The sequence below is a fragment of the Corvus kubaryi genome, unplaced genomic scaffold (assembly GCF_017639235.1).
Source record: "Corvus kubaryi isolate FWS band 111438036 unplaced genomic scaffold, C.kubaryi_AGA036_p1.0 133, whole genome shotgun sequence".
In the NCBI taxonomy this organism is placed as follows: domain Eukaryota; kingdom Metazoa; phylum Chordata; class Aves; order Passeriformes; family Corvidae; genus Corvus; species Corvus kubaryi.
Window position 1 is genome coordinate 26,677,587 of NW_024580667.1, and position 13,811 is coordinate 26,691,397.

Genomic DNA, 13,811 nt, shown 5'->3' on the forward strand with positions numbered 1-13,811 from the left:
TACAAAGACATGCTTAGAGCTGGAGGTCCTTTCTTCCCTTATATTATTTCACCCCAATTATTTTGTCATATCAGCAAAAGGTGGAAGAGTTATATTTGAAATGCAGGTAAGTTTGTTTTTCACCGTAAAAACAAAACTTGAGTTTTGCTGGGAAGAGTAGAATGGAATTTCTTGGTACATATCAGATATGTGAGCTCTTGTTTAATCTCCTTGTTTTCTGGTTAGTATTAAATAATATCCTTTGTCAATCATTTCTTATTATTATCATTGCAGGTTTTCTCTCATTAAATCTGAGATAGCCAATCTGCCAAAGCACACAAAGCAAAAATGATACTTATTAATGACAGATAACAGAGGAAGGAGGAGGGAGAGAGAAAAACACTTTATATTGTTCCAAAAATTCTGTTTATGCAATATCACAGATTGTTAAATGATAATGGAAGTACAATATCATGCTGTATTGTTTAAGAAGAGATTTCTTCTCATATATTTAATAATATTTATTTATGAAAATCAAAAAAAAAGCCCCAACAAACAATTACATGTTTGCAACTTTTTATTTTGATCATGGAAAATACACTGTTCATTCACCAATGTAGTCAGTTGCATTGCCTGTGTATTCCCATACATTTGCATAGAAATGTGAGAAAACCCCCTGAAATTTCTTTTGGTTAAACAAACTTCCCTAGCTCAGTGGGAAGCAGCATATATGCTGAAATTATTCCCACTTCCTTGATTGTGATGAAGCAGATTACTTCTGTTTCTAGGGTAGTGTTTTGTCATGTTTATGAAATATTTGTGTTACAGGGAGTAATCCAGATTTAATATCGTTCTGGTTGTTACTATTTGAGAAACCAATGCTGATTACATGCAGAACAAGTGATTCATTGCCTTTGTTTTTTTCAGGTAGCAATCACAAATTAAATCTGGTTAAATCTGGTCTTGAAAATATTGCTAAGGAATCACATTTATTGTATTCTTCAATACTGCACAGAGAAAAAACCCAATATATGAGTTGCAATAAAATTAGTTCTCAATTGTGTTTTACCTCTATAAAAATCCCCCCAAACTGTAGAATGAAATCTCTTGATAGGCAAAGTGTTAAGTCTTCTGCTTCTGGTAAGTCTTTTCCCTTTTTCTTGTTTCATTTTGTGTTGAAGTGACCTGGAATGCAATATTAGAACCTGTTTTCAACCTCTCATAAAATTAATTTACAGCTTATGTGAATATAAACTCCATGGAAAATTTTTTACAGGACAAGTCCCCTTTTAACTAAGCCTCAAAGTATTTGTAGGATTTCAGAGGCTTACATCATCAGATAGCTTGAAACAACGTGCCAAGGTTTCTGCACAATTTTTAATTAAATTTGTGTTTTTCTTAAACTTTGAAGACTTTGTACCTTTTATCAGTGGCTTGGGTCCCGTACAGGCTGTGGTGCTTTTCCTATCACCAACACTGTAGAGCCTGTGTGTCTCTGACCTGCCTGAACAGCAGTGCTGTTGCTATGACATTATTTAATCTTTCTTCCCTTGGCTGGGCTGGTACAGATGATTTTATGACCATTTGCAACAGTCTGCATGTTGATGCAGCTGTGCTTTATTTAAGTAAGAAAAAATGTAATCTGCAAATAATCTTGACAGCTGTGGTTCATGTAGTACAGAAAACTTGCTGAGGGTAGCTCCTTAGGTAATTAATGATCATGGATAAGTGTCGTATATATATGACAATGTTTGTTATTACTGCCTTTTTATTGCTTTATTGTCATCAGGAGACCAGCTAGGGATGTTAGGGGGTGTAGTCTTGATGTTATTGGCACAGAGAAGTCTGGGAAGCTTCCAACAGTTGTTAAGAAGAAATTGAATCTATTTTAAAGTCCTTTCCAGCCTTTCTTTCCCAGAGATTTGTGTGAGAGGCAAGTAACATCCTGCAGTAGTTATCTAAAGTAAGCTGATTCTGTTTGCCACTTACATAATTCAACAGCTTTAAGTATAGAGAACAGTGTCCTACACTTCTTGTTCTCTACAAACAAGTCTGACTATAGTTAATGTTTAGGGCAAGATGTGCCTGTGCATCTTTCCAGTAGAAAGTAACCAAAACGGGAAGATTCCAATGCCTAGGCAGCTTTTTTAATGTCCTATTATAGTAGTAAATACACTTTATAGCAGGCTGCATGTGCAAAAGCTTCCTTTTGGATGGGAGTTAGCTTTATTTTAAAAGCTAAAATAACTGTTCATGTAATTGGTTTTCCACCTGCCTACAGTTTTGTTTCTAGGAGATTACAAAACCTTTCCCTCTTATCTTTGTATTCTGGAGATGAACTGTTTCTTCTGGTAGTAAGGAAGCAGGCTGCAGAAATGACTTGTAAAGGAGTTAGGAGCACAGCATATGGCAGGTGTTCTGCAAAGGCACCACTCTGCAGTCTAGCGTTTCTTGTGAAGATAGTTAAAATTGTAAGGGAGAGATTCTGAAAAAGACACATCTTTTGGAGTGGGTGAGATTGAATGCAGAGTCATAACAGATATTTCAGAATGTGCTTGGTCTTGCTTATAAAAATGTATCTCTCTCCTCTTTGGTTTGCATTTCATTCTGAATTTGATTGTTTCCCAAATCTGAAAAATGTAAGCAGAATTTCCCACCCACTTTTGCTCTTCTCTTGGATTGCAGTGAAACTTATCATTCCTTGGGTTGAGGTCCAGAAACTGGAAAGAACCTCCAATGTCTTCATGACTGACACAGTTCGTGTCACTACAGCAAATAAAGAGCGTGACTTCTCCACGTTCCTCAATATTGGTGAGGCTTTCAGAATCATGGAGCAGCTGGCAGATGTGACACTCCGAAGGCTACTGGATAATGAAATCTTTGAACTGGATCCAGGCCTGCAGGATCCTACTCAGATTACCAAAAGGTAAAAAGCTGAACTGTTGTTATGAGCAGAGGTTTGATAGTGGGCTTCATGGTTTGGTGTGTTAGCTGGGTAAGATTTCAAACCTTTGTTTGATTTGGTGCCAGAGAGACTTCATAATGTATTATGGTGTATCCAAAAGGTGCTTTTTAACTTGTATGCAAGATACATTTTTCAACTTTATATTCTTCCCATAAACAAAACAAAGTTTCAAAAGTACTGTTCGCCATAGAAGGGAAGATTGCAGCAAGGGATATTTTCCATCTTCTGAAGAGCAGTATTATTTTCCTTATAATTTTGGTAATGTGTAGGTTTTCCTAGTGCCTTCAGTTCTCTAGAAATTTGATCATATCTGAAACATGGAGTTCCCACTAGTGTGATTGCCACGGCCAACTTATCAAGCAGTTACAGGACTTAAAAAATACTCAGTTGTGATATGGCTATTTTCAGCTCTACCCCTTGCTTCCCTGAAATGCATCTCTGCATTCCTCTCCCACTACAGAAATGCATTTGGCTCTCGGGGAAAGATTGATGGCTATTTCTCTGCTGGTAGCACAACACACAACTGTGTTTTATTTGCTGCTGTGAGAAAGGGGGAGGGAAGCTGTCCTCAGGAATTTTAGGTGGGCTGGATGGAATAGCCCAAACTGGAATTTGCCGGGGGCATCAAGGTTAAGGTACTGATTTAAAATACTTCTTTTCTGAATGGGATGTGAGTGGAGTGGTTATCTCCTCTTGAATCATGCCCTTTCTTGCTCTTCCTTCCTCTCCCTCTGCCAGGGATACAAAGGGAATTGCCCAGGTGTTGCTTCCTGACTAAAACATAAGGAATGCATGGTATCATTTCCCAGAAAAGAGAGACCAGTAGCCATTTTATTGTTTTTACATTTATTGTTATATTTATTGTTTATTACATTTTTACAGTGGTGGTGGGCATACATCTCAGCTAAACACTTTTGCAAAGTTTCATAATAGAGTTCAAAACAATAAAATGGACTTCCTCTGCAATTTCATATGTACACACAGTAAGGAAAATCACTGACACCAGGATTTCATCCATGACGTTATCAAAGAATTCTCTTGAGGTAACACAGTGGTGAGCAACCATAAAAATCTTTGCAGGCTTTTTTTTAATAGCCAGGATTCCTTGGAATGCAAGAGCTACCATTGTTTTTACACTATATGTGTAACTGGTTGTTTTTAACATTGTAGGCTTTTGGCTCAAGAGATGTGGGGATATGTACTTTAGCTAATGTAGAAAATGGCTGTGACAGGTTGTATCTCAGCCCCTTTCCATGCTTTACCATTTCACCCTCCTCCTGCATTTGGGCTGAAAAGTTAGTTGCAAAAAAAGAAATCCAGAGGAGATGTCAAAAAAAACCTGGGGGGGAGATATTTCTCAGCATCTACCGATTTTTGTCATTGTCACTTCCCAAAACAGTCTTTGAATCAGGGGTACTAAGTGAATGTAAAGAAAGTAAAATTACAGTTGTAAAGAGAAATTGTATAAGCTTAGTAATATGCTATAATAAGGGGCTCGCAGGGAATCAACTTGTCAGTGCCTTGTGGCATTTTTGAAAAGTAGTGTGTCTATTAACAGTCAAGCAAGAGAAACGTTCCCACACATTTATTCGAACAGGTTTTCTCTCTCCTTCCCTCCAACTAAAGAAGGAAAAAAACCCTTAAAGCTACAGAGGAGAAGGAATGACAAAAATATATTTACTGGAGGTTTCCTCATCAAGATGTTCTCTAACCTGTGCTGTGACTTGGGATGGCAGAAATGAAAACGTGGAAGATGCCAAAATCCCATTTCCTCTGCATGAATTAGGTAGTGGTTGGATAAGTTGCTGTTTCTGGTGTCCTTTGTCCCACTTCAGCAACCACTTTGAAGTAAGGTGATTAAGCAAGACTGTAGTTTGAATAGTGGATAAACTGGTTTTTAGTGTTAACATGTTTTGGGGAGGATGTTGTAGTTTTTTTTGGTGTATGAAGCTTTTGTTACTGCTTTTTTTCTTGAGGCCATTGTAGTACTATAAGAACAATTTCCTCTCAACACGTTCTCTCTAATAATTGTCATTGTTAATTCTTGTATATGATTTGGAAGCAAATAATAATCTGTGAAAATGAAAGCAGACACACACATCATTGGAACTATTCCAGCTCTGACAAGTTAATGAAGTTTCTGCAGATGGCTTTTGTTTGCAAGGCTTTCTTTTGTGAGAGGCTTGTTTCAATATCTTTACTTTTTTTAAATTACATTTTCAGTGCTATCATGATCTGTATATTCAGCATTCTGAAAACCATAAACCTTTGCCATTCCTGAGGCTCTTGGGGTCATCTTGCTGAGCAGTGGAGGGATGGGACTCAGAGAGTCTGTGGGATTAGGCCCAGAGCCTGTGACACAAATTATGTCATGGCCAGAGTCAAAAAAAGTCAGTATGCAATTTTTTGTGCTGTTTAATAAAATGATAGGGCACAGAACAATGGATTACAAAGGGATTAATGGCAATTGAGATAATTGCCATAAAAAGCAAAGTAAAGCTGAGGTGTTTGGTACCTACAAATACCATTTCTTGCAGACATATGTATGTGCCATACAATTTTACTGGAATATATATGGTAACTACTTTTTATTTTTTAAAAAGAAGGCTGCAACAGTCGCTGGTATAGGTTTCTCGTACTTCTAATTTCCATCTCTTATGGGATGCAAAAATCCCCATTGCATTTCTCAAATGTAGTGAGAAATTCTCCAGAGCAGAACCCACAATTTAAAAGCTTTAGTGCTGCTGTCAGTAAGGTTTCAAAAGTGTGATGTTTTCCCAGGCTCTAACCACATCAGTTTCTTTTCTTCGTGTTTAACTGTGAATTACCAGTGAGAATGACTTTGCTTCATGTTAAGGCAAAGAAGGTTGCTAACACTGATCTAAGCTTAATGGAAACTGTTTGAAGTATCCTGAGTCATAAATGTCACTTCAATCTGAATTTATTTCTTCAGAGAGGGAATCTGAGAATGCTTTAAACCTTGAGCAACAAGGAGAATGTGGCTAGAAAGAACCTCCTTTTATTGCATTTCTGTGGCAAAAGGTAGGGTTTGGGTTATCTCTGTGTGATTGCCTAATGTGTTTTTAAGGATTTGCAGTAATGGGCATATCAGGATCTATACCAGTACTTCACTGTTCTGTCATTTAGAAGTCTGAGGTCTAACTTGAATCTTTTGCAGTTTTTGAGTCTGTCACTTCTTGTTCTCCCCAGTACTGTTGAAGAGATCGGATGTGCTTTCTTTCTTTAGAGCAATCATTTGTGTATTTGGAGGTTGATGTGCGTGTTCTTTCTCTTTTTTTTTTAGGCTGCACTCCCAGGTTTTCTTATCAGTGCCGATTTTAGCCATTCTGGTCGCTCTTCTCTGGACATTCATCACTGATGCCATGTGGGGGCAGGCATATGGTGGTGGGATATGGGATTGCCTCAGAAACATTGCCAGTGCTGACCAGGGCAGGAGCAGTGGGACCCTCTCTGCTGCAGTTCTGGGACTGCCACGCTGCATCTTGGTGGCCATGCACTTCTGCAGCCCAGCACAGTGTTCCTCTTCCTCTTGTGAGCACATGGCCGTTGGTTCTTGTTCAGCTTTTGCTCCTGTGTAACCCCAAGGGATGGCTCCTGGTGGAGTTCATCTCCATGCTGCATTTGTGAAGCTTATGATGTACAGCTGAAAATATTTGTAATGCTTTTTTCCCCACAACATCCCTTAAATTTATGAATATAAATCTGAACCTGATCCTGTTCTTACATTCATTAGCCTCTACCAGCCTTGCATCAAGTGCAAGCTTACTAACAAGCTCTTGATCCATCACACAGAGTGCTGATGAAGACATTGAACAGAAGCTAATCTAGGACAGACTCCCAAGGAGGTCCTCTTGATACAACCTTCCAATTTACCAGGAAGCCCTGAAAGGCTGTGTTCTGAGGTACTCTTTTTCAACTGGCTTGGTACAACAGTTTGTCACTTCTAGTTTTATTAGTTCCATGAGAGGATATATCAAGATTTCATGAATTTTGGCTAAAACGTTCATTGCAACTCCTTCATCTACAAGTCTAGTGTTCTGCTGTGTAAGGGAATGATGTCCTGACAAGTCCATGTTGGCTCTTCTCAGATAACATCTCCTGGCTTGCTTATAAGAAGCCTTTCTTCCCACACGAATTTATCAGTTCTTCCAATAAACACGACATATATTGTTGAATGTGTTATTTCTAAAGTGTCTGACTTTCTGGAGTCTGAATAACAAGAAGAATCTAGTAATTGGTCTCTTAAAGCAGGAGGTCAACAAGTTTGTTTAGATTTTAGATAGGCAACAAGTGACTCAGCAGAGCTAAAATCTTGCCAAGTTGGCTTCTGCTGGATTTAAAGCGCAGAAAAACATTTGACAGTGAGGACAGCATTTAAAGTCTCCTGATGCTTTTAGGCATTTTGTTAGTCTTGCGTGTGTTATTTCCTTTCATTTAAAACTCTTGGAAGGTAATGTCAGGGTCATGCACAAGGACTTATTGCAGTTCAGGCTTGCCGTTCACTTTGAAGTGCTGGAGTTGGAGGCAGTCCATGATCCCATAACATGCAAGTTGGGAGCTGCACTCAGAAGGAATTGCTGAGTTTTTTGAAAAGTAGGGAACAAGGCAGTTGCATTTTCTCACCTTTTATTCTTCTGATGCTTGTGTAAATACTCAAACCCCATTATTTTTACATAATGATAGCTTTCCTTTATTTAGTTAACTACCACTCATATGCTGCATTTGCTTAAAAACCAAACTGACATGGAAATTGTTAAGCGAGAGTAAAAATTTTCAAACAGGTAGGGGTGCAGCTAAAAAGGTTGCATTTCTGTTTGGCACTGGAGGTATTGTGAAAGTCTAAATGGAAGCTGTGGGACTTGGTGACGTGGGCCATCTTTGTTGTATTATATTTAAACAATTGCCTGTCTCATTTTAGGAGCTAAATTTGTCTGTTGGTTTTTTAGAGTTGCAGGGTTGGGGTTTTTTTTAACCAACTCTAATTTTGCTTGGCTGTGTTTATGAAGGGAAGCCTTTAAGCCCTAGAATTTTCTTGCTTAACAGGAAATATGTGTTCAATTTTGGAATAAAACCTCTTGTTTGAGCTCACAGTGGTAGGTGCTGACAGCATCTCATCCCTCTGCTACCACTTTTCATTCTGGGATCCCTCCTCCAAGCAGGCTGGCCCATTTCAGCACTTGTTTCTGGGGCAGCCCTGGCTGTGGTGTGTTCTCTGTGGTGTCCCTGTGTGAGCCTGTGTGTGAGTCATGGGGGGACAGGCACTTCAGGGATGTTGGGGTTGGCAGCCTTCCACAGGTACAGGGTGAGTGGGGGTGGATACAGTGCTGGTGAGTTTACTTAGTTTCAGGATGTCATTTTTCTTCGGCTTAAAATCCTGTGGCTTGTTGTCACATGGAGCCCACAGCCCCAAGAAAGGCAGCAAAACCCTGAAAACTCAGAAGCTTCAGATTTTGGAGCATAGGAAACAGTCAACTCTTAAATACCAGACAATGTGTGCCTCAATAGAGGTCCCACTCTTCTGTATAAAGCCTCTTTTCACATAAAGGTCGAGAAATCTTCACAACCAAGTAGATGCAAGGAAGCTCATACCTTTCAGCACAATAGCAGGAGAGCACAGCTCTACCAGACCTGACTGCAGAGGCTATCAGCAGCATTCATCTGTGCTGTGCAGAAATGGAAAATATTTTAGTGGTGAGTTAACTAGGAGGCATATCCTGATCCAGCTTCGTCACAATAGTAGATCGCTGCAGGCACTTATCAGAGTTGCTCTCGCTGTGGAATTTTAGTTCAGGAGCAACCTTTTTGTCTTTCTTCACAAAGAGGGTTTCTCTTTGTTCTCTGTGAAAAAACAGGAGACTATTTGTCTGCTTTCTTTGGATAATATTATTAAGGAAGATAATGCTTGAGAAGGAAACAGAAGCTGAACACTGGTTGAGCGCATTCTGTCTTTTCTGTTGCTTGCAGATGCAGATCCTCCCTTCTCAGGTCTCAGTTCGTTCTGGATAGTCTTTCTCCTTGTTTCACATGGCTATGTCTTTTACTATGGATTAAGCTAAACTAAAAAAAAAACCCAAACCCAAACAAACAATTGATTTACTTACTGACGCAGTGGCTGCATTTGTCTCAACTTATATTTTAACAGCAGGGCTGGGGTAGAGGGAAGGTGTCTGCAGAAGAGGAGGGTGAAGGAAGGAGTGGAGAGGGGATTTACTGCACCAAGGTACCACTCCCTGTTATGCTTCAGCCCACGCTTTAAATTCTTTCAATGGCACAAAATCAAGCTTTTTTTTTTTCTTTTTTTTTTTCCCTAACGTGAATCATGCTAGGAAAAATTTACTTGTAGTAAAGAAAATTATAGAATTTAAGCCCTAATGTTTCTGGAGCTGCTGTTGGTGAGCTAATAGCCATGTCCTGTTTATAATGTAATTGCATAGTTCTTTAAATTACTGCAGGCTTCTTCATTAAGAAAGGAGAAGAAAAATAAGTCCCCAACGCCAAGTCCATATAACCATGTACTCAGTAATGAAAGTTTCATTTATTTAAACTTTTCTCTCCACATAAATGTGGATGGGTGGCTGGAAGGAGGCCAAGTTCAAACTGAATGTGGCTGGTGCTGTTATTCCCAACTGAGTCTGTAAGTGACCTGAAACTGTTTTGCATTTTGAAACTGTTCTGAGGGCTCTCTGAGGCTGATACCTCTGCAAGTCAAGGATTCCATCATGTACATGTCACCATCATTAACACTTCTATTATTGAGCACTTTGGAAGCACTCATTGAGCAAATACCTTACTTTTGGGTGCAGGTGCAAGTCCCTGGGGTGATGTTGGTAATGCTACTGTGAAGGGAAACAAGGAACATCTAGCTAATCTCCCTTGCTCAATATATGTTCATTAGATGAAAGATTTAGTTATCTCCTGGGCACTGAAATTTGTAACTCTTTTGAGTCTGTAAAGTCATACAGCAGCCATAGAAAATGCATGGTTAAATAATAATTAAAAAAAAAAAAACAAACCACTGAAACAGCTGATTAAAATTAGTGTCCTTTCCATTTCTAGTTACTGTACTAGTTGCTTTTGACCTTATTGTTAAACAAGCAGTTATTGATAATGTTTTTCTTTTAATGTATTTCAAAGTTGCTTGTTTCATGCTCTCTTCACATAGGCACTGGAGATTGCTGTGCACGGTGTTTTTATTCTGTATTCCTTGCTCTTGGTGAGGTCAACATGAAAAGTGAACCTCACACTGTATGTCCTGGCTTTCGGGATCTTATGATTCTTTCTTTCTGCTTTTTCTTAAGGGATCTTGAAGCCAGAGCACAGAATGAATTCTTTCGGGCCTTCTTCAGATTGCCCAGGAAGGAGAAGCTGCACGAAGTTGTGGACTGTTCTCTCTGGACACCGTTTAGTCGCTGTCACACAGCGGGGAGGATGTATACTTCAGACAGTTATATCTGTTTTGCCAGCAAAGAAAATGGCTGCTGCACTGTTATCATCCCACTTAGAGAGGTAGAGTTGTTTGTTTGTTTCATTTTGGGTCCTTATCTGCCTTTTTCTGCCCTAACCCTCTGCTGCCACTTGACTTATCTGCAAAGCATCGTTTGATGAAAAAGAGTAGGATGCTTGTGTGTATCCTGCCTACAGGATTGTTGTACAGCTTGTTCTGGGACTCACTAGGGCCTGAGCTCCTGAAAATATGGGTGATTTAAGTGAAGTATGGACAGGTAATGCAGCAGGACAAAACACTGCAAAAACAGAGTCTACTTGGCCCAGGACTTGGACAGGGCTCCCCTCCCAGCTCCACAAACACGTACATTCAGCTTGATGTTGATGGAGACCAGCTCGGACCCATTCCAGCGATGCAAAAGCATTGTTGCCTGGGATCAATACAAGCGTCGAAGTCCTCCCTCCATAGACAACCTCTAACAAACCTGAGGATACTGTGTGAAGCTGTGGGGCAGAGAGAAAGACGGGATTTTATGGATGCAGTGATGAGCTGACAAATTTCCATGAAATCAAGAGACAAATTTAAATGGAGGGAGAGCACAAGGGAAGGTGGTGGGAGTAGAACAGGAGAAGGAAGCTGTCAGGCTAACACCTGTGAATACAAGGCTGTTATGATCTCTTAATTAAAGCTTTCCTTTCATCCTTGGCTAATAATAGAGTAACATCCAAATCATATCCTAACTGTAGCAATTTACCTTCCACTGTTGCAGAAACAGAAAGCAATATAGTGTTGCATCCTTAATCAAAATTAACAAAACAACTGCTTTTGCCCATCTTCAAAGGTGGGAAAGTAAATTTCCTCCTCTACCCTCAGAATTTGATCAAGTTGATCCTTTTATAAATCATTTTTTAAATCATACACCCCTTTCTTATCTTTTCCCTCAGTCTGCTGTTTAGAAGTGGGATGCAAATTAATTTAGGGAAAAGAAAAGGCATCTGGGATACTTTTTGGTACCTGCTTTGAGCTTCTAAAGAGACCATGAACTTCAGGCAATAGGATGTGTTTGATCAAGGAAAGCCAATATGAATAACCACATTTAAAGCATGCATATGAAATGCTGTCTTTGTATGTTTTGGTACATGTAGAATATTTGAAGACATTTCTGTGGATATGGTGCCTAATGTATTTTCTCTAATGTCTCTGGAAAAGGTAATCAGTATAGAGAAGATGGAGGACACAAGCCTTCTCCCTAATCCCATCATTGTTAGCATAAAGAGTAAGACAGCCTTTCAGTTCATTGAGCTGAAGGATCGGGGTACTTTGGTGGAGAACCTTCTCCAGAGGCTAAAAGAGGTGAACTCCAGCAACCCACTGCACTGCAACAACTTGCAGAATAACAATCAGGTACTGAACTTCTATTGTATTATTGATTCAGTGTGTTTATCCATTATTCCACTGTCCTGCCTTCTTTGGGAAATTGATCTTGAGCCAATGCTTATCTGATACCACCTTTAACGACCTGCCTGGTGGGATAGAGGACACTCAGCATAGTTGTGATTGACATGCTGGGGAGAGAACAGACTATGGTGGGCAGCTGGGCTGCCCTTCACAGGGACATCAACAGTCTGGAGGAATGGGCTGATAGAGACCTCACAAAGTTCAACAAAAACAAATGTGAAACCTGGCAAAATAAGCCTATGTGACAGAAGAGGCTGGGGACTGGCTGGTTGGAGAACAGCCATGTGGAAAAGGTGGAGGAGTCATGAACAAGTTGAGCTTGTAAGTCAGCAGTGTGCTCTTACAATGCAGAGGAACAACCCCATATCAGGTTGTACTAGCAGGATTGTAACCAGCAGGTCATGGGATGTTACTACTCCCTTTTATTCAGCACTTATTGGGCTGATCAGGAGTACTGTGTCTGGTTCTGACTCTGCTCCATTACACATGAAAAGCATTGATAATTTGGAGTAAGTCTAGTGGAGGGCTACAAGATGGTCAGGGGCTGGAGCACATGCTTTATAAGAGGAGGTGGAGGGAGCAGGGCTTCCTCAGCCAGTCTTCTGCTATATTGTAGGGAGTTGGAAGATGGAGGCAGACTCTTCTTTGATATGCCAGTTGAAAGAAAAGCAGGCACAGCCTCAAGATTTAGCAAGGAAGAATCCAAATAGATAAAAAGAGAGATTTCCCCGATGGTTAGGCAGAACTGGACCAGGCTGCCTGGAGAGGCTGTGCTCTATGCTTTCTTGGAGCTACTCAACTTGACTGGGCACAGACCTCAGCAACCAGAGCTGAGGGCTCCTGTTTTGAACAGAGGATTGAAAAAGATAGTCCTCTCCAACCTAAATGGTTCTGTGATTTTGTCTGTCAAATCCTAAGAGTAGAAGACTGTTTGGTAGCTTGTCACCAAGGATACTTAGAATTGGCTAACAACTTCTGGTTTAAAGTAACAACCCTTCTCCTGACGTGCACATGAATGACAATTTGTATGAAGTCTTGAGTAAGATGTTTTCTCCTGAAAGGTGTTAAAGACTTTGATGCAAAAGGCAAAGGGTAACCCAGCTCTGTGTCTTGAGGACAGTCAAGGATGTAGTTCTTAGCCTTTTCAGTCATTACCACTCTGATTTCTGCATTGCAGAACAGCCTTGCCTTCGGATCCATGTGCACGCTGGGGGATGATGAGGCTGCATGTCTGGGAACAGAGGCTTCACAAGGGAAGGAGGGAAGTGAATGTGAAAAGGAGAACAGTTACTTGCTCAATGCAGAAGCACTAAGGTCAGACTTTCATCAGTCAGGAATGTCAGGCCTTGATTTTGGAAAGGTATGTAACATTTGGGGGAAGCTGTAGGAATTTCAGGTTTTGTTTTGTTTTTAAAAAAGCTGGGGTTACATTCAGACAGATAAGCATTTTTAGTAAAATGCACTCTGTATTGGTTGGAGAAGTTAGATAACAGCTTTTGGAATAACAGCTTTTCTCTTTACTTGTATTTTTTTCTTCTCCCTCCCCCCATTTCATTCTGGTGAATATTTATAATTTTTCTCCCTGTGCGGTGAATTAGATATGCAAAGTGGGGCAAGTTGTGATCCCTAGAGCAGGCTTTCCATTTCCATTGGTAATGGAAATACCTTGTGGAATTTTTATTACGTGAAATGCTTTTGTTTACCAGTTCTCATGTGCACATGATCTGTTTTTTTAAAATATATCTTCTTGTTCCCAGTCTAGGGAGCAAATCAAAGAGAGCCTGTGGGATGACCATTTTGTAGAGTATGGCAGAACTGTGTGCATGTTTCGCACAGAGAAAATCAGAAAACTTGTTGCTATGGGAATTCCCGAATCCTTAAGAGGCAAACTCTGGCTGCTTTTCTCAGGTGGGCATGCTTAGAAATGTTGACTGTAGGCATCAT

At 40.0% G+C, this 13,811-nt stretch overlaps 1 protein-coding gene across 6 annotated transcripts in view; it reads left to right on the plus strand.

Annotated features, from left to right (window-relative positions):
* TBC1D8 (TBC1 domain family member 8) overlaps positions 1-13,811 on the plus strand; it is a 48,576-nt gene that overhangs the window by 20,618 nt on the left and 14,147 nt on the right. For 4 of the 6 annotated variants that reach the window (XM_042040437.1, XM_042040392.1, XM_042040410.1 and 1 more), the window contains exons 5-10: positions 907-1,119; positions 2,665-2,905; positions 10,264-10,471; positions 11,619-11,813; positions 13,045-13,227; positions 13,625-13,775. In XM_042040437.1, the coding sequence (XP_041896371.1) occupies positions 907-1,119; positions 2,665-2,905; positions 10,264-10,471; positions 11,619-11,813; positions 13,045-13,227; positions 13,625-13,775 (1,191 nt within the window). The remainder of the gene's footprint in view (positions 1-906; positions 1,120-2,664; positions 2,906-10,263; positions 10,472-11,618; positions 11,814-13,044; positions 13,228-13,624; positions 13,776-13,811) is intronic. The other 2 variants (XM_042040420.1, XM_042040430.1) reach the window with 1 other exon arrangement.